The sequence below is a fragment of the Pelodiscus sinensis genome, chromosome 22 (assembly GCF_049634645.1).
Source record: "Pelodiscus sinensis isolate JC-2024 chromosome 22, ASM4963464v1, whole genome shotgun sequence".
Classification (NCBI taxonomy): Eukaryota; Metazoa; Chordata; order Testudines; family Trionychidae; genus Pelodiscus; species Pelodiscus sinensis.
Window position 1 is genome coordinate 23,973,667 of NC_134732.1, and position 17,788 is coordinate 23,991,454.

Consider the following 17,788-nt stretch of genomic DNA (forward strand, 5'->3'; position numbering starts at 1 on the left):
CTCCTATTGGCCATTTGCAGCCAAGGGGAGTAAATAAACACACCAGCACAGTCAGTTAACGGCTTTCTCAAAGTGATTTTGTGGACCAATTTGAGAAATACTGAGATAAGTTAATACTCATGACAAAAACTATGTAACTAAGAAGCACTATTATCATTATTTGACTTCTTTGCTTCACGTGGTCAGAGGTGCACACAAATTGACATATGTACAGTGCACCACTGCATTTTTATTTTTCATTAGCATTCTTATCTAGGACACTCACTCAGGTACCACATTTTGGCTCCAAGATGCACTAGTAAGAAATTTCACTAACTTCTAAAATTCTTGAAAACAAAGCATGAAGAATGTTTGGCTATTAATGTTCTGAGTTATTTCAGGCCAGTTTCCACAAAAAGTCTAATTCAGTTTAATTCCGTTCATCACACCTTCTCCCATACTTTTAGATATGCAGATATTAGTTGTTGGCATTTCTACAAAGTTTATTGCCATAGTGTATCACAAGGGCTGGGAGCTGGACTTGCTCCCACCCCGGCTGCTGTTCTGACCCCACGCGAGGCTGTCAACTTCCAACATTTGCTTCAACCCAAGTGTGGTGGGCAGGGTGGCCCCTCTCACCCACCCCTTTTTAATCAGTTAACTGGTTAAACTTAACATTTAACCAGTTAACTAATTAAACAGACTTTTACATCCCTACTTTGGAAACCAATTCTACATTCCTACTGTCAGTAAGAAACAAAGGGATGCTTACCGGGATAACTGCCAAGCTGAAACAGTTCCCCACCCGTGGGCTGCGCCAACCCAGCTGGGCCCACTGTAGCATGCTGGTTAACCAGTAAAACATATATGGTTTAAACAGTTAACATTTTAAATGGAATTTTACATGTCTGACTGACAGGCTGGATTGATTTAAATCAAGAGGATTTAAATCATTGATTTAATCACCAAAAAAAGTCCATCAGTTTAAATCATGTTTCCCAATGATACTTGTTCACATGTTTCTTCAAACAATATTGCAAATCTCATTACTAAAACATGTTAATTTACAGCTCAGTACAAGATTTTACATCACCTAAGAGGGTATACTTTGCGTCTTTTTTTAAATAACTTGATTTTTATTTATTTAAGAAATAGTATTTAGTACTCTTTGCTTGTGTCAAATTGCAGATGCAGCAGCAGTACATTAGGAATGGTAAGAACTAAGTCGCATACACAAACACAACAGCACTTATATTTTATTAAGCTAAATCTTAAATGTTACATAAATGTTTCACATTTGCAATTAAAGCAGTCTCCTAGCTAGCTGACAGCTGTCCTCAAACTCTTTTTTAATTTATTTATTTTCAAATGCTATTAACTCTAACAGACAAATCCTCAGAATACAAAATGTAGTGTCCTTAAAACTTCTACCACTAGCTCTCATCATCCCCACTCTGATTCTCATTTTGATGCAGATCTGACTGCACTTAATTTTGAAGTAAGCCCCATACAAAACAAATGCAGAATGGGGTTCCTTTGGAAAAGCTGAAGTAAAATAGGAACTAGATGTATGGCATCACCATTAAGGTCTGTGACCATGATATTACAAAATAAAAGGCATGTACTTGGTAATATAAAATAAGAAAATGACAGTGGCAACAGGCATTACTAGATTTCTCTTAACGCAGCTGTATACTTGGGTCTTAGATACTAAACCTAATTAACTAATTAAACAACCCATAATGATTAACTAAGCTAATTATTTTTCTAGCAATATCCAACATAGTAAACAGTTTGGGAATTAACTTGTTAATTCACACTTATCCTAAAAGGTGTAGGGAAAGTTGTGAAGAAGGATGCATTGCAAAGTTAATGCACATTGTTCTTCAGACAAAGACACACAATTTTCTCCCAATAAGCAGATTTCCTTATACAGTAAACTTCCGATAATCCGGCACCTTTAGGACCCAGGGAGTGCCGGATTATCAAATATGCCGGACTATCAGAAGGGGGGGCTATGAGGGGTCTGGAGTGAGGTGGGAGGGGATGCCACCCCAGACCCCTCATAGCCCCCCCTTACGATAGTCCAGCTCTGCCCCAGGCGTCCCTGATTCAGCTGCTGCTGGTAAGTTTCAGCAGCAGCTGAATCGGGGATGCCTGCAATAGAGCAGCTGGGGTGCTGCCGGGTTGGTCCCGCAGCGCTGCCCCTCGGGGCTGCGGGACCAACCCGGCAGCACCCCAGCTGCTCTTGGGGACGCCTGGGGCAGAGCAACTGGAGTGCTGCCGGGTTGGTCCCGCAGCGCCAAAGGACGCTGGTCCCCCAGCTGCTCTGCCCCAGGCGTCCGGATTCAGCCTGCTGGTGAAACTGACGCTGCTGGTCAGTTTCATCAGCAGCTGAATCCCGACGCCTGGGGCAAAGCAGCAGGGGTGCTGCCGGGTTGGTCCCGCAGCGCCACCCCTAGGTGCTGCGGGACCAACCTGGCAGCACCCCAGCTGCTCTGCCCCGGGGGTCCCCAAGTCAGCCGCTGCTGAAACAGATCAGCAGCTGATTCCAGGAAGCCCGGGGCAGAGCTGCTCTGCTCCGGGCTTCCTGGAATCAGCCGCTGATCTGTTTCAGCAGTGGCTGAATCGGGGACCCCTGGGGCAGAGCAGGTGTGGTCCTGCCGGGTTGGTCCCGCAGCGCCGTCCTTTGGCGCTGCAGGACCAACCCGGCAGCACTCCAGCTGCTCTGCCCCAAGTGTCCCCAAGAGCAGCTGGGGTGCTCCCGGGTTGGTCCCGCAGCGCTACAAGACCAACCCGGCAGCACCCCAGCTGCTCTGCTCCTGGCTTCCCCGATTCAGGTGCTGGTCAGTTTCAGCAGCAGCTCAATGGGGGAGACCTGTCCGGCTGCCCCAGCACTTCCGGGTTCCTGATGGTGCCGGACCATCAGAAGTCCCGGAGCATTGGATGCCGGACTAATGGAGTTTTACTGTACTTCATTCTTGCAGCTAGGCCCTGCATCTTCTTTTTGCCCTGCTTACACTTGACACATTTTCCTTTTTTACCCAGAAAACAAATTTCTTCAAAATACTCCCAGATAGGGTCTCTTTCACATCCAGAAGCCATGACAATTTTTCTGTGGCAAATGTGTAGGGGAATATAGAAAACTAAGTGTGTGCTGAAATAATAATGTCTTCCCTTTTCCTTTCCAGTCCACTCCAATGTTCCTTTGTAAACTTCCTCTGACCTTTCCTATATATTGTCTTTCTATATTTAGACAATGTCTTAACTGACGCTGTCATGTCTGACTCAGGTTCACCACCATAATGCGGGGTGGGCAATAATTTTTCATGGGGGACTACTCCAACAATTTGGAAAATGGTTGAGGGCCACACTCTTCCATGATATTAATGAAGAAGGTGTGGGGTCTGGGATGGAGGTTTGGTGCGGAAGGGAGCTTGGGATAGGCAGGCAGTTGTGACCTGGGGCGCCAAATCTGGGAGGGGATATGGGTACAGGAGGGGGGCAGAGGAATTTGGTATGTAGAGTAGGGGGCAGAGAATTGAGGAAGGGAGGGACTGGGATGCCAGAGGCAGGCTCTACCAGGAGACTTAAGAGTTCCTGCATCAGCCTCCTTGACTGCCCCGCCCCTGTTCAGGCTACAGCCATGTGCTCTGGAGCCCCTTGTGCTTCATGGCTGCCTGTTATTGAAACAGACAGCTCCCATTGACCGGTTTCTGGACAAAACCAACCAATGGGTTTGTGCTGGGGGGGGGAGCAGGCAAGTGGGGAGCCTGCTTGGGGCTCCCCAGAGCATCCACAGGCCGGATCCAGTGGCATGGCAGGCAGGATCTGGCCAATGGGTCATATTTTGCCCAGGCCTGACATAAAGCACAGAATAAAAACAATCTTATGCAACTTGTGTTTGTCTTTGCACATGTTTCTCAACAAACAAACAAACAAACTGAAAGCCCTGAACTTTCAAGGAGCAAGATCTGGTTATTAGGCTGAACAGACTAGAGCCATTAATTCATTTTTATGAGACTGTAATCATAGGTGCAGAACGTTTGTGGTAAGATTTAATTGTTCCTTATTTTTAAATAAGAAATTCAGTATTTCATTGATGATTTAAAAAAATAATAAATTGCTTTAAATTTAAAGAGTTTGGATTTTTTTTTTTTAAATCATCGATTTTTATCCACTCTGCTTACTGAATCATATTCCTGCTAACTTTCCACTGAGCATTTATTGGTATCCTCTACATTCCTCCTTACTCGATCCACGGATTAAACAAAAATTACACCATATTCAGTGCAAACTGTCTGCTTCTGTGCTATTCAGGTACAACATATCATTACTCTGGCTATATTTAATAGGCTCCTCTTTCCCCCAATCCCACACATTCTATAGAAAGCCAATTTATTTACCACTGTCGGTCTGAACATACAAGCTTTAATGTCTCACTATGGTAACAAACTCAAGAGAACTATTTTACAATTAAGAATTATAAAAACCAAAACCTAAACTTTCCCACCATTTTCCTAAAGCAATACTGCACAAATGGGCAGGGAAATACAAAACTGTCCCTGACAATCAATTAATTTTCTTTTCTGTGTAGTTAATTTCAAATCCTAGAAAAGAAATGAGTACATCACCGGCTGTTTCCTTGAAAGAAAAGTGCATCTTCAATTACATCCTACTGACACAAAATGCTTTCAAAAGAGATGCTCACAACTCAAACTAATGAAACAGAGACCCGAAACAAAGACAAAAAATTTTCAGAAAATTAAGACACATAAAAAAGTGTCTGCAGACATTTCCGCTAATTTAACAAACTGGTTAAATACTAGAATAAATTGCCAAGTGAGGTTGTGGAATCTCCATCACTGGAGATATTTAAGAGCAGGTTAGACAGACATCTATCAGAGATGGTCTAGCCCAGGGATGGCCAAGCCAGGGCTCGCGAGCCGCATGAGGCTCTTCCCTGCTTAAAATGCTGCTCGCAAAGCCTCCCCTGCGCCCCTAGAAACGGCCCCTGGTTCCCTGTGATCATCGGGTGCAGGGGAGCCATCCAGCACAGCGAAGCAAAATGGTGCCGGCTCCTGGGAGCTTGAGGTGGGCAAAAATCCAGAACAGGGCAGCGTCCTTTTTTTTTTTGCTCAACCAAACACGGTGGCTGGGGCTTATCCAGCACTATTTTGGCTCTTTGCCTGTAACGGGTTGGCCGGTGACTGGATACAATGACCTCTTAAGATCCCTTCCAGTTCTAGTGTTCTATGATTATATGATTCTTCATGAAGGAAAACAGATCTGCTCGGAAAGAGGTGGGGTGGGCAGGCAGAGAAAAGAAAGAGAAATTAAGGTAGTAGTTGGGGCTATTTAGAGTTTCAAAAAAAAAGCTGAACATTTCTGAAGGATGGTAGCAATTTGTAAGGTACTTCAATTAACTTAAAGGTAATATTTTTTTCAAAAAAATTAACACTAGTTTAATCAAAGTGAATCAAACCGTGAAGTTACTTGATGAAATTATGCATAATAATTTCAAATGTCCTATGCCTTTCTTCAAAGATTTAATATGGGTCTCATATCCCAATTCATTTTTTTCATTTTTCATTGCACAGTAATAAATCTGTGCCAATGTTAACAGAAAAGAGGGCTTGCAAAACTGTGTAGGCAGAAACAACAATCCCTGTTGGCTGATTTACACATTTTATTTTCCCTAGCAATGCAAAAGGTGAAAGCTATTCCAGTGAGTATGTTTAACAGAAAATTTCTGGGTGACTTAAACAGAAGCAGGGTGGATACAAATCAAAGATTTTTTTAATTAAAAAAACCTGGATTTTTACTGAAAAAAAATATTTTCTTTTGAAAAAAAATCAGATTTCTGGATAAAATGTTTTTAAGGAAAAAACTATCTAAGATACATTATAGCTCAAAGATCTCTCACCAAGGAATAGAGATTATAAATTCTAATTAAACAGTATGAGACAATATATTCATGTAAAGTTTAAGAAAAGTTTTATAAATGAGTTCCAATAGTTCATGGATTAGGGTCCCAATTTTATGGAGTTCCAGAGGCTTCTGGATTATTTAGGCTAATATTCCTATTTACCCAGTCGGACTCAGTGCTCAGTCTAGAAGATACCATCAGAGATACTCAGTTTCGCAGTTCTCAAACTGTGGATTTGTGTCTCCAGAGATAACATGCTTGTTAACAGCAAAAATGTTTTTAAAATAAATAAATAAATATAGGAGAGAAATAACAGACTTCAACACTATAGTGTGTCTGCAAATTTGTGTACACAGAATCAATCCCTTACCTCTTTCTAAAAGTGCATAGTTTAAAAAAATTAATGAACAAAAGATTGTTGGGAGCAGAATAGATCTGGACAAGAAGTCTGGAGATAAATGTGAGAAGGGACGATCAGGGAGTAGAAACAAAAGTGAAACTGTTTGATCAGCATATTTCAGAAGTCTTGAGGTCTTTCTGAGTGCAGACTTCATTGATTTGAGATCTAGCATACAATTCTCTGACTACAAGGGAAAACCTATAACGGCAGCAGGCTGTAAAAGACACCCAGTTTGGGAATATTTTAATGAAGTTCCTCCACTTGTGGGTAAGACAGGCATGTGTGCAAAATGCAAACAGCGCAACAAAGAAATGCACAACCTGGTTGCCTGACTGAAACAACATCATGAGAAGTGTTCCCTCTCAGGAGGAGGCTGCATTGAAGATGACGACAGGAACATGTAACTGCATTGACTTATTTTGTTAGGAGAGTCCATCCTCAACATACAGAATTCTGAAGACTATCCACCTTTGAGATCACCATCATTTTCTATAGTTTCAGAGTTATCTGGCCAATGACAGGGTTTTAGTCACATCGTGTATATCGTACAGCCACAGTATATCACCTGTAGCAAAAAGGAAAAAAATCTCCATTAACCAGAAACAACCATAGATAAGTTTGTGATAAGAACCAGCAGATTACAAAAAAGAAAAAAATTGCCTGGTTTGTTTATGCAACAAACGCTCCTTTCCCATCTGATTGAGAAACCACACTTCACTAACATGGTTCAGTCATTAAGACCAGGATACAGTTCACCCAACAGAGCCAATGTTGCTGGTAAATTGCTGGATAAAGTGTATGAAAGACAAACTTAGCAGTGTGCAAAAAATCTAGAGGGTAAAATTGTTAACCTGAGTCTTCATAGGTGGAGCAATATCCACAACAATCCTGTTATATGTGCTTGAGTGACAAAAGAAGGGAATGTCTTCCATACAGAAACAAATGATACATCAGGAAATGAACACACAGCATAATACTTAGAAGAAGTAGCAACAAAAGCTATAACAAACTGTGGGGAAAAAATTAAAATAATCTAGTACATAGCTTGATCAAAGACAGTGCTGCAAATGTATCCAAGATGAGAAGAAATTTACAAGGGAGTGAAGAGAGTACCAAGCTAATATCATGGCTGCAGCGCTCATTTGATGCGCCACCCAGCCAAAGACTTCACTGTTCCAGAAATAAAGGCTAAAGTTGAAATTGCAAAATACTTCCCTAACAACCACTTTGCAACAGCTGCTCTGAAAAAAGCAGAAGGAACCAAACTAACTCTCCCACAAGACATGCGATGGAACTCAGTAGTGGTCTATTTTGAGCTCTATATCAGAAACTAGCCTAAGCTGATGAGTTTGTGAACAAAACTGTAAAAAAATAGATGGCACTGTCACATCCAAAGTTCTCAACATCGGGCTTAAGAGAAATGATGAATATATGCTGAGTACCCTGAAGCCTATTTCTATAGCATTGAACAAAATGCATGGAAATAGCCTTTTTACTGGTGATGCTGTTGAAATTTGGAAGGAACTGAGTGAGATCTTTAAAAAGACAAATAAGCAATGACAGAGCTAAATTACAAGCATTAAAAAAAAAAATGGGACAAGCACTCACTCTAGTTTATTTTCTTGCAAATATTCTCAATACTTAGTACCAAGTAAAACCTTAACAGCTGAAGAAGAGGAATTGGCTATGACATGGACACCCAGCAATCATCCTCCATAATGCCAACCCAGGTTGGACCTCCCTGGTCCTGCACCCTTGGGACCTGACTGACTCTGGATGAGGGAATTTGCCAGACTGGGGAGATCATTTTTGACCCCCTGCTGCCAGTCCCATGCCCTGCCCTGCCACCCCATTGGGCTTCCTGGACAACCTGCCTCCCCACCCTCCCAGCCTAGCTGACACCCCCCCCCCTTGAATCGTACTGAGCACTCTCCCCTTCCGCATCACACCGAGCTCCCAGATCACCCACGCCCCCAGAGCACACCAGGACTTTCTGATTCTGAAATATCCATAGTCCTACTAGACCACAGATGTTGCCGGACCAGAGAGTTCCGGTTTATAGAGATGCATCCTGTATAATAAACTTCAGAGCTAAGAGTAAACTATTCAAGAAATACGTTTGCTGATAATGTTTTAAAGAAAGTTGCACCAGTGAACTGGTGGAAGTCACTTAAGCACTTGAATTCAGAGACTGTTGAAGTGATAATCTCGTTTAACAGCAGTAGCTTCTTCAGCTGGTATAAAAAGAATATTTTCTTCCTTTGGACTAATTCATTCCAAATTAAGAAATCTTTTTAACTAAATAAAACAACTTAAATATCTATATGGTGAGGTTCTCCTCTTAATACAGTATGGCAAGAAAATCCTCCAAAATTAATGATTAACCTTTTGAACTGGAGATAGTACTCCACCCAGTGACTTCGTAAATATCTGCTTCAATTACCTTTGGTAAATGAAATCATCATTCATTCACTTCCTGGTATAAGTCTTCAAAATAAATCACTGCTAAAACATATATAATGTGTACCTTCTAAAAATGAAACTTACATCTATCTCTGAGTTGTGAAGAATATGTATTAAGGCTATAACAACCAACACTTTTGTACTTTTATGTAGAAAACCATGATTAAATCGAGTCTTCCTGACTAGGGATTTCAATCATGATTTAAATCAAATATACACTGACCAGAAGTCAGTGAAGCAAGCAGACCTACCAAGTTACATGCATTTGGATGGAGATTCACTCATTCGGCATTCACATTAGGACTATTTTAAAGTCTGTCTTTATTTTACTTGGACACCCTTGACAATTTTTATTAAAAACAGTAAAAGAAACCTCTCAATTACCCCCAACATCAAATCAATTCATCCAGCAACAACATCAGCAAAATGTTAACCTGACCAGAATATTCCAACAGAGTACTGTATCACCAATGCACAGCCCTACCCCTACACTACATCTCCTTATGGGTGAAGGGAGAAGTGGACCTTGCAGCATGAACCTGCAAGGATGAAAAACTTGAGTTGCTCCCTTCCTGTTTGCTCCAAGGGACCCAAAGGTCATGCGGCCTACCTAAATGCTGTGTTACCCACCCCCTCTCATGCCAGTGGGGCACTGTTCAGGCACCTATGCTTATTGCAAATCCAGCAAAATTTCCTTTAGACAAGTAGGTGCATGACCATTATAAATCAAAAACAAAATTTTAAAATCAACCCAGAAATCAATGGGTAGTCAGAAAGGCTTGTAGAGCACAGGTTCAATATGCTTGCAAAAGGAAGCATAACTTCAGCAAATCACCAAACTCTACCAGCTGAAGTTTCTAAATAGATATGACAGGTACTCCTATGCAGAACAGCACTTAATCTTGAGGTGACAGAAACGCAGGGGTAAATTTCAATCTGTAGCCACAAAAATGGATCTAACATCCTAGCTGTCCACACATCAAAAAATAGCTGACCTGTCTGTAGTTGCTACCTAATGTTTATACATGCTAAACAAGAGATAGCAAACTGAACCCTAAGCAATCACATAGGAAAGTGCCCTAATAGAGGAACAATCACCCAGAGTGCTCAGCAAAGTAACAAAAGAGCCATCTGATCAGCCCCATTCATCACTCCTAGGGTTTGTCTACACAGCACCCGAAACTTGAAATAAGACACGCAATTTGCACTATGCAAATTGCGTAGCTTATTTGAGTCTATTTCGAAACAGGCTATTTCGTAATTTGGTGCTGTCTAATGAGGTTTACAGGGATGGCAAAATAGCACATCCTCTGTATTTCAGAATAACGGACCCGTTCAAAAGACGTGAGGTAGCTATTTCAGGATCCCAGGATCCCAAAATAGCACTGAAGTGTAGACATACCCCTACTGTACACAAACATGGCAGCCTCCTCCAGATGAGAACAGGTTTCCTATGCATAAATCTGCTTCTCAGACATGTACGATCTTCACGTTTCTAAAAATCTCAGTTCATTCATGTTGTTAACTGTTTTAATTTGACAGCCCTGAATATGAAAGCACGGGTAATCCAACCAGCTAGCACCTCTGGCAGGCCCTCTGTCTCAATGGGATCTGCTGTATGTAGAAGGGAAATAGCAGCAGGTTTCAACCCAATACTCCCCACAACCTCTACCCTCTCTTCCATTAAAGTCCCATTCCTCACCTCAACCCTACTCACTTCTCCCATTTTTTAGGCCTGCTAGTTGAGGTTCCCTCAAGCTTTGGCTACAGACACCCACCTTAAGCAGAGAAGACATGGGTCTCTTGTCACCCTTCATCCCAGCACCTAAACAGCTAGGGTTGCTCTCCTGAGGGCCACCCTGCCTCAGACAGCCCTGCCCCCCGCCCCCGGCCTTCAAACGGACACATTTCTTCCTCCAGTGATGCACGTTAGCCTGCTCCTGCAGCTTGCACACAAGGGCACCGTCCCCAGAGTCTGGCCTTACTCAGCCACCACTCTGAACCCAGCGGGGACGGGGGGCGGAGGGGGTCCCACGCTTCAGGCAGGGGACAGAGGGGATGAAGGAAGCTCCCCCCCCCCCGGGGCCTGCAGGCTGGGCAGGGGGCGCCCCCCTCAGCCCTGCTCGACCCCCCCCCCCCGGGCCTGCAGGCTGGGCAGGGGGCGCCCCCCTCAGCCCTGCTCGACCCCCCCCCCGGGGCCTGCAGGCTGGGCAGGGGGCGCCCCCCTCAGCCCTGCTCGACCCCCCCCCGGGCCTGCAGGCTGGGCAGGGGGCGCCCCCCTCAGCCCTGCTCGACCCCCCCCCCGGGGCCTGCAGGCTGGGCAGGGGGCGCCCCCCTCAGCCCTGCTCGACCCCCCCCCGGGCCTGCAGGCTGGGCAGGGGGCGCCCCCCTCAGCCCTGCTCGACCCCCCCCGGGGCCTGCAGGCTGGGCAGGGGGAGCCCCCCTTTCCCCCGTCCTGCCCTCCCTTGACAGACCCGGCAGCCAGGCTCAGCCCCCCCGGGCACTCACTTGATCCTGGATCCCATGGTCTCTGGGGGGCCGCATGGGCCCGGGCCGAGGGTGGAGGGGCGGGGTGGGCTGGGCTCTCTCCTCCGCCTGCCCCTCAGGCTCGCTCCATCCCAGCCAGCGCCACGGTCGCCCCGGCAGAGTCACGGCGCCGCGCGGGGGCTGCTGGGAGCTGTAGTCCGAGCCGGGCAGGCGGCGCGAGGACTTGCGGGCTCGGCGCCGCGCCTGCGGTTGCGCCCCTCCCGCCCCGTTGTCATAGCAACGCAGAGAACGCGCGCGCCTAGTTCAACCGCTCCCAAGGTTGCCCCAGGGGAAAGACGGAGGAAGCGCCCCCGCCCCGCCCACATTTAAAGAGGGAGGAGCCCTGCTGCAGTCACTGCTAACGGGCGCGGGGCGAACGGGCCCGCGCGCTAGAGGCGGGGCCAGGATGACCGTTAAACCGTCGCCAGGCAGCTCCCAGGGTCCCTAGACAGTGCCATGGGCAGGAGCCGGGCGCCCTTTCTGGCCCGCCTTGTCTCACTGACTGGGATGCCCCCGCAGGACATGCTGGAACAGAAGCCCTCGAGCCTGCCAATGGCTATGACTCCCTCCCCCCAGCAGCCTGTGAAGGGGGCCTGGATACTCCCTCACAAACCTCCATGAGAAGGGTCCAGGCCCACAAATCCTGCGTGACTGGTTGGGAAGCCCACCCGCACGCAGGGGCAGAGACCCCCATCTTACAAACCCTGTAAATGAGGGCCAGGACTGATCCCCACTGAAATGCCCTCCCCAGCTGACTGCACTGCCCTACATAAGGATTGAGCCTTCCCTTCAAAACAGACTCATCATCTCCTGAATAAGGATTGATTAATTCCCCCAGCCTCCAATAAGTATAAAATATCTCCTGCACAGAGACTGGGAAAACCCATCCCAAGAGTCAAGACTGGTTTTGTAAACAGGGTAGAGTTTCCAAGGAGAAAGAAATAGTGAGCTGGGCTGGCCGTTGAACCAAACTGCAACAAATTGCAGAGAAAGTTGCAGAAATCAAAGACTTGGAGACAATATAAGCAGGCCAGAAGGAATAACAGGACCCGAGGAAGAATGTAAAACATAAGAACAGCCATACTAGGTCAGACCAAAGGGGACCTGGAAGTTTTTTAGAAGGAATTGAAAGCAGAGATGAGATCCATTCGGTTTAAATACAAATTCTGCTGGAACAAAAATTACAAAGGACTTGGACCAGTGTTCTCAATGAGCTGTGTGCTTGTGCAGCCATGTAGGAGAAATTCCAGTATCACCCAGCTGATTAGCAAAGCATCCACAGTTAGGTTTTGTGTTTCTGTTAGTGGTGTACATTCACACATGCATTGATGCACATAAAAATGTATTCTGCACATGAATGGAAAAAATTCACATATAGAAGGAAAGGATTAGAGGGAATATTGACGTGGACAGATTTTGAAACCTGTATACAGCATGCCCAGTCAAGACTGGCAAACAGAATAAAGGAGATGATGGACACTTGATTACTGTGGACTAAATACATTTTCAGAATATGGGAAATAATCAGAAAATTCTGACTAATTTGGAACTTGTTAGAGTAAGGGATGACCTGCAGGAAGGAAGTAAAGAGCTAGAAAATTAGAAAAGAAATTTCAGGTGTTGCAGATGATTGTGGAAGCCAGCTTCTGGGATGAGGAAGCACACCAGCCAGAGCATTTGGGCAAGACAGGATATTTACAATTTTTTTACCCCATTTGTATACCACGGTAGCCCAGTTAGCAAGAATCAAATGGTCCCAGTTCAAGTAATACAAAAGCCAATACAAAAAATACAATAGTGACCACTGAGGGAAAAAATTCTTGGGAGGCTTATTTGGCTAACTTTAACATTGTATCTCAAATGATGGGGAGATTAAAAGAGAGGTGCTTTTAATAGCTAATCAGATCTGATGATGCTCCAGAAAAATACTAAGTTACCAAGAGATGTCAGAAGCAGTTTGGAGCCAGCCATCCACATAATCTAGCCAGGGCACAGCTAAGGACAAGGAGAAGAAAGGAACAAGATATGCAGTCTTAACTAGCAGAGGACCAGATGAGATGGTTGTCTGGCAAATCCAGATATCAGCAGGGGATAAAATGGAAATGGTCCATTGATGCTTAACTAGACGTGGTCTGACTAATTAAGATCACCAAAAAGAAACCAAGGACACTGTTTAATGGTATTTGTCAGAGCACTGAAATCCTCCCAAGCAACAGCCAAGCAGAAAAGAAAGCAGTTGCCAGTTAGAATGACTGAACCAGGCTGACATCAGCCCTGTGAGTACAAATTTGTATTTAATATGTACAATGAAAAAGATTTTAATTTGTCATAACATTTAGAAAATTAGGCCCATTTTACACTTGCAAGTTAACTTACAAGTTTTACCAGAATAATTATTTTAGTTAGGACTGTGATTGTTTTTTACTGAACTAATGATAAAAGCTCTAGTGGACACAATCTTATTGGCATAAAGGTAATTTATACTGATAGGCTACGTCTAGACTGGCATGATTTTCCGCAAATGCTTTTAACGGAAACATTTTTCCATTAAAAGCATTTGCAGAAAAGAGCATCTAGATTGGCACGGATGCTCTTCTGCAAAAGCACTTTTTGCGGAAAAGCGTCTGTGCCAATCTAGACGCGGTTTTGCGTAAGAAAGCCCCAATCGCCATTTTCACCATCGGGGCTTTTTTGCACAAAACAATACCGCATTGTCTACACTGGCCCTCTTGCGCAAAAGCATTTGCTCAAGAGGGCTTTTGCCCAAACGGGAGCAGCATAGTATTTCTGCAAGAACACTGACAATCTTACATGAGATCGTCAGTGTTCTTGCGGAAATTCAAGCGGCCAGTGTAGACAGCTGGCAAGTTTTTCCAGTCTAGATGCAGCCACATAGTTATACCCTTTCCTGTACCAGAATAGGGCACTTTTGTATGAATGCATATGCACCAGGGGGATTTGTACTGCTTTAGCTATACTGCACCAGTATAAATAAACATGTACTAGTTGTGTTTAGACAAGTCTTTATAACAATGTTAACAGAGATTGACCATAAGAAATAATAAAGGAAATAATTATCATAAATGTTGGTGATATGAAAATGATTTGTCCCCAAAAAGGAGTGTTATAAATGCAAGGCAAGCCAGGACGAAGTGTCAGGGAAGTGTCAAGTGCGTAAAGAAAGTTCCTCATCCAGTTTCGAAAAATGGGCTGACACCAAACTTACCAGGCAAATATTGGTGGTACTAGGAATAGCCTCATAAATTGGGTGTTTTGTTTTGTTCGTTTGTTTGTTTTTATCTGGTCAGTTGAATAACAGTAATAAGTATAGGACTACTAAGGAGAGTAATAGAGAATGTGCAATGTACACGAATTGTGAATACTGGCTCAGACATAACAGTTTTTTAACCAGACATGCTAAAAATGCTAACAACTGGAAGACTCAGAATAAATGGCCTTATAGGTCTCAAAAGGAGATAATGACTGAAGAACATGCACTCATTCAAAAAATCGGAAAAATAGGTTTAAAAATTAGATCTCAAGAACTGGAATGAGAGGTCTGGGCAATTGAGATAATGGATGGAGTCATAATAGCAAATAACTGCGTAATAAATTCCAGGAAAGATGTTGACCTAGGGTAGTATTGGCTCTTTAAAAAGACAGGAGCCAGTGTATTTGTGATAGATCATTTGACACACAATGCAGCTTAAAAGAGCGTGTTTGAGCCTTAGAGGGAGAGGGTGTTGAAGGAAGTCATGAACATCAATGAGAGTACCTTAAAAATAGTCAGAGAGGGACAAAGAAAACTACCTAAGGACAGGAGCAGAGACTGAGGGAGAAGAGCTGCTACAGAGATCCAATAGGAGGAGCAAAAGGTTGATAATGAGAACTATTAGCACTTTGAGAGTTTAGTATTAACAAAAATAGTGCCACAAAATGTGACCCTCTGCTGCATCTAGTAAACAGTGACACAACAAAAGAGAAACATTTTAAAGGAGAGGAAGGATATGAAAGAGTTTTGAAGGTTAACTCCAAGGCTTTGTCTACATTGGCACCCCTTTCCGGAAAAGGGATGCTAATGAGACCAGTCGGAATTGCAAATGCCGCGGGGGATTTAAATATCCCCCGCGGCATCTGCATGAACATGGCTGCCGCTTTTTTCCGGCTCGGGGTTTTGCCAGAGAAAAGCGCCAGTCTAGACGGGATCTTGCGGAAAATAAGCCCTCTTCTGGAAGATCCCTTATTCCTACTTATATCCCCCGCGGCATTTGCAATTCCGACTGGTCTCATTAGCATCCCTTTTCCGGAAAGGGGTGCCAATGTAGACACAGCCTAAGACTTTTTATGGCGTTGTTCTAGCATAACACTCTATGCTTTACAAGCGATTGAGGGAATGTATTAGACATTTATAACTAATTGATTTTTCAATCAGTCCTTGTGCCTTAGACATAAAGGGAATAGGCTTAAATTCTATATTCCATGTAGATTATAATTCAGAAAACTGAATTAATTTACTTAAAATGATTCTTATCTGCTCTTAGCAGCAGATACCTTAGTTTTCCAATGGATCATTAAAAATAGGTATGATCTGAAGGATAGGGGGAAAAGTATTTTTGCATGATTATTTAAATTAATGTTTTTTGGTTTATTTAACAGCCTTGGTATCTTTCAGAGGCTTATGAAAGAGTATTGTATGGCATAATTCTTTTACTGTGTTATACATGGTGATATTCTGATGCATACTAAGACTTTTTTGAGCAGGAACTGATGCCTGTACAAATGATTTTTGAGAGGAATAAGAGTGGTAATCTGAAACTGAACTGAAATAAATGTAAGCTATTTAAAAAATATGTGACGTACCTCAGGAAAACAACTAGAGAGACACAACTGTTTGTCAGTTATATGTTATATGTTTGTGTTTGTCAGAATTATAAAGCCATTGACTAGGTTGAACAAGAAGGGAGAACCAACTTGCAAGGTCTTGAAACCTTCTATTCCTCAGCAGAGGCAACAGTAAGTACTTAGGAATGCTCAGCAGTTTTCCCCAAAATAAATAATAATACAACCCTAATGGAGACAAACTTTAGCAATATGCCTTCTGTTCTTACCAAATTTCTGCCCAAAGTGGGAACTCAAAATGACCTTGTCTAGGTAAGTCAGGTTCAATGCACTTAGCCCCTTGAGCTGCCTGGCTGGTGCAAAATGTTTAATGTTTTGAACCCTGTTGATTTCTCTGTCCATACAGGCTCAGTGTAATCCTTTTGCTATGTGAGTCTCAGTGGTGTTTAGTCCTGAGCCTGTGGAGTCAGCAGCGGCTGGGATCCTTCAGCCCAAAGCTTGTGGTGACTGGCACCCCGGAGCCTGTGGGGCCAGCAGCAGACATGATCCTGTCGCCAGGCCCTGCAGGGACAGAAATGGCCATGAGCCCGGGGCCGCTATCAGCCAAGGGCTCAGACCCTGCAGGGCTGGTGGCAACATTAGCCTGGAACTCGCAGGACTGCCAGTGTCAGGCATATAGAACCCATTGGGCCAGCGGTGGTCTGGACCCCGTGTGGGCAGCAGTGACCTGGAGTCTGGATTCTGTGGCTACGTCTACACTGGCCCCTTTTCCGGAAGGGGCATGTAAATTTCACTAGTCGTCGTAGGGAAATCCGCGGGGGATTTAAAAATCCCCCGCGGCATTTAAATAAAAATGTCCGCCGCTTTTTTCCGGCTTTTAAAAAAGCCGGAAAAGAGCGTCTAGACTGGCCCCGATCCTCCGGAAAAAGTGCCCTTTTCCGGAGGGTCTTATTCCTACTTTGAAGTAGGAATAAGACCCTCCGGAAAAGGGCACTTTTTCCGGAGGATCGGGGCCAGTCTAGACGCTCTTTTCCGGCTTTTTTAAAAGCCGGAAAAAAGCGGCGGACATTTTTATTTAAATGCCGCGGGGGATTTTTAAATCCCCCGCGGATTTCCCTACGACGACTAGTGAAATTTACATGCCCCTTCCGGAAAAGGGGCCAGTGTAGATGTAGCCTGTGGGTCTAGTGGTGTTGAGAGCCTGGAGCCTGCTGGGCCAGCACCTGGGAACCCACAAAGCCTGATTAACCATGTAACCAACGGATGTTTCCATTGGTTACACAGGTAATATTTTTTGACATTTTTCATGTCCTAATAGAGATGTACCCTGTATCCCGAGAGATCTCAGAACTTTCATGGAGATATTCCACAAACGTGTCCCAGACGTTTCTGGTAATGGCTGCCTTTATTTTTTCCTTTGTGGTAAAATATTTTCCCACTCTACTTTGCAATGATTTCAGCAAGCATGATTGTGGTAGCAGGCTGGAGGCATACAGACTTGGGCAGCTTTGGGCTCTCTATTCATTTCTTACCCTCAGGAGTGAGATATCAGCTAAAATTACTACTACCCCTGGAATGGAGTGTCAGTATACAAGGCCATTGCCCTATGCTCAACCTGATGGAAAATAGGGCCTGAAATTTTTGTTATACAC

General features: G+C 44.1%; 2 protein-coding genes across 9 annotated transcripts in view; one reads left to right on the plus strand and one right to left on the minus strand.

Moving 5' to 3' along the window:
• Positions 1 to 11,572, minus strand: part of DENND1A (DENN domain containing 1A) — a 361,801-nt gene extending 350,229 nt beyond the window's left edge. For 2 of the 7 annotated variants that reach the window (XM_075905650.1, XM_075905649.1), the window contains exon 1: positions 11,280 to 11,570. In XM_075905650.1, coding sequence (XP_075761765.1) covers positions 11,280 to 11,296 — 17 coding nt within the window. In that variant the 5' untranslated portion in view covers positions 11,297 to 11,570. Of the gene's footprint in view, positions 1 to 11,279 lie in introns of all 7 variants that reach the window. The other 5 variants (XM_075905654.1, XM_075905652.1, XM_075905651.1 and 2 more) reach the window with 4 other exon arrangements.
• Positions 11,573 to 12,188: 616 nt separating this feature from the next.
• The window catches only part of LHX2 (LIM homeobox 2), a 76,112-nt gene continuing 70,512 nt past the window's right edge, over positions 12,189 to 17,788 (plus strand). The window contains exon 1 of one of the 2 annotated variants that reach the window (XM_025184049.2): positions 12,189 to 13,573. The gene's annotated coding sequence lies outside the window, so the exon portion shown is untranslated. The remainder of the gene's footprint in view (positions 13,574 to 17,788) is intronic. The other variant, XM_025184050.2, reaches the window with a different exon arrangement.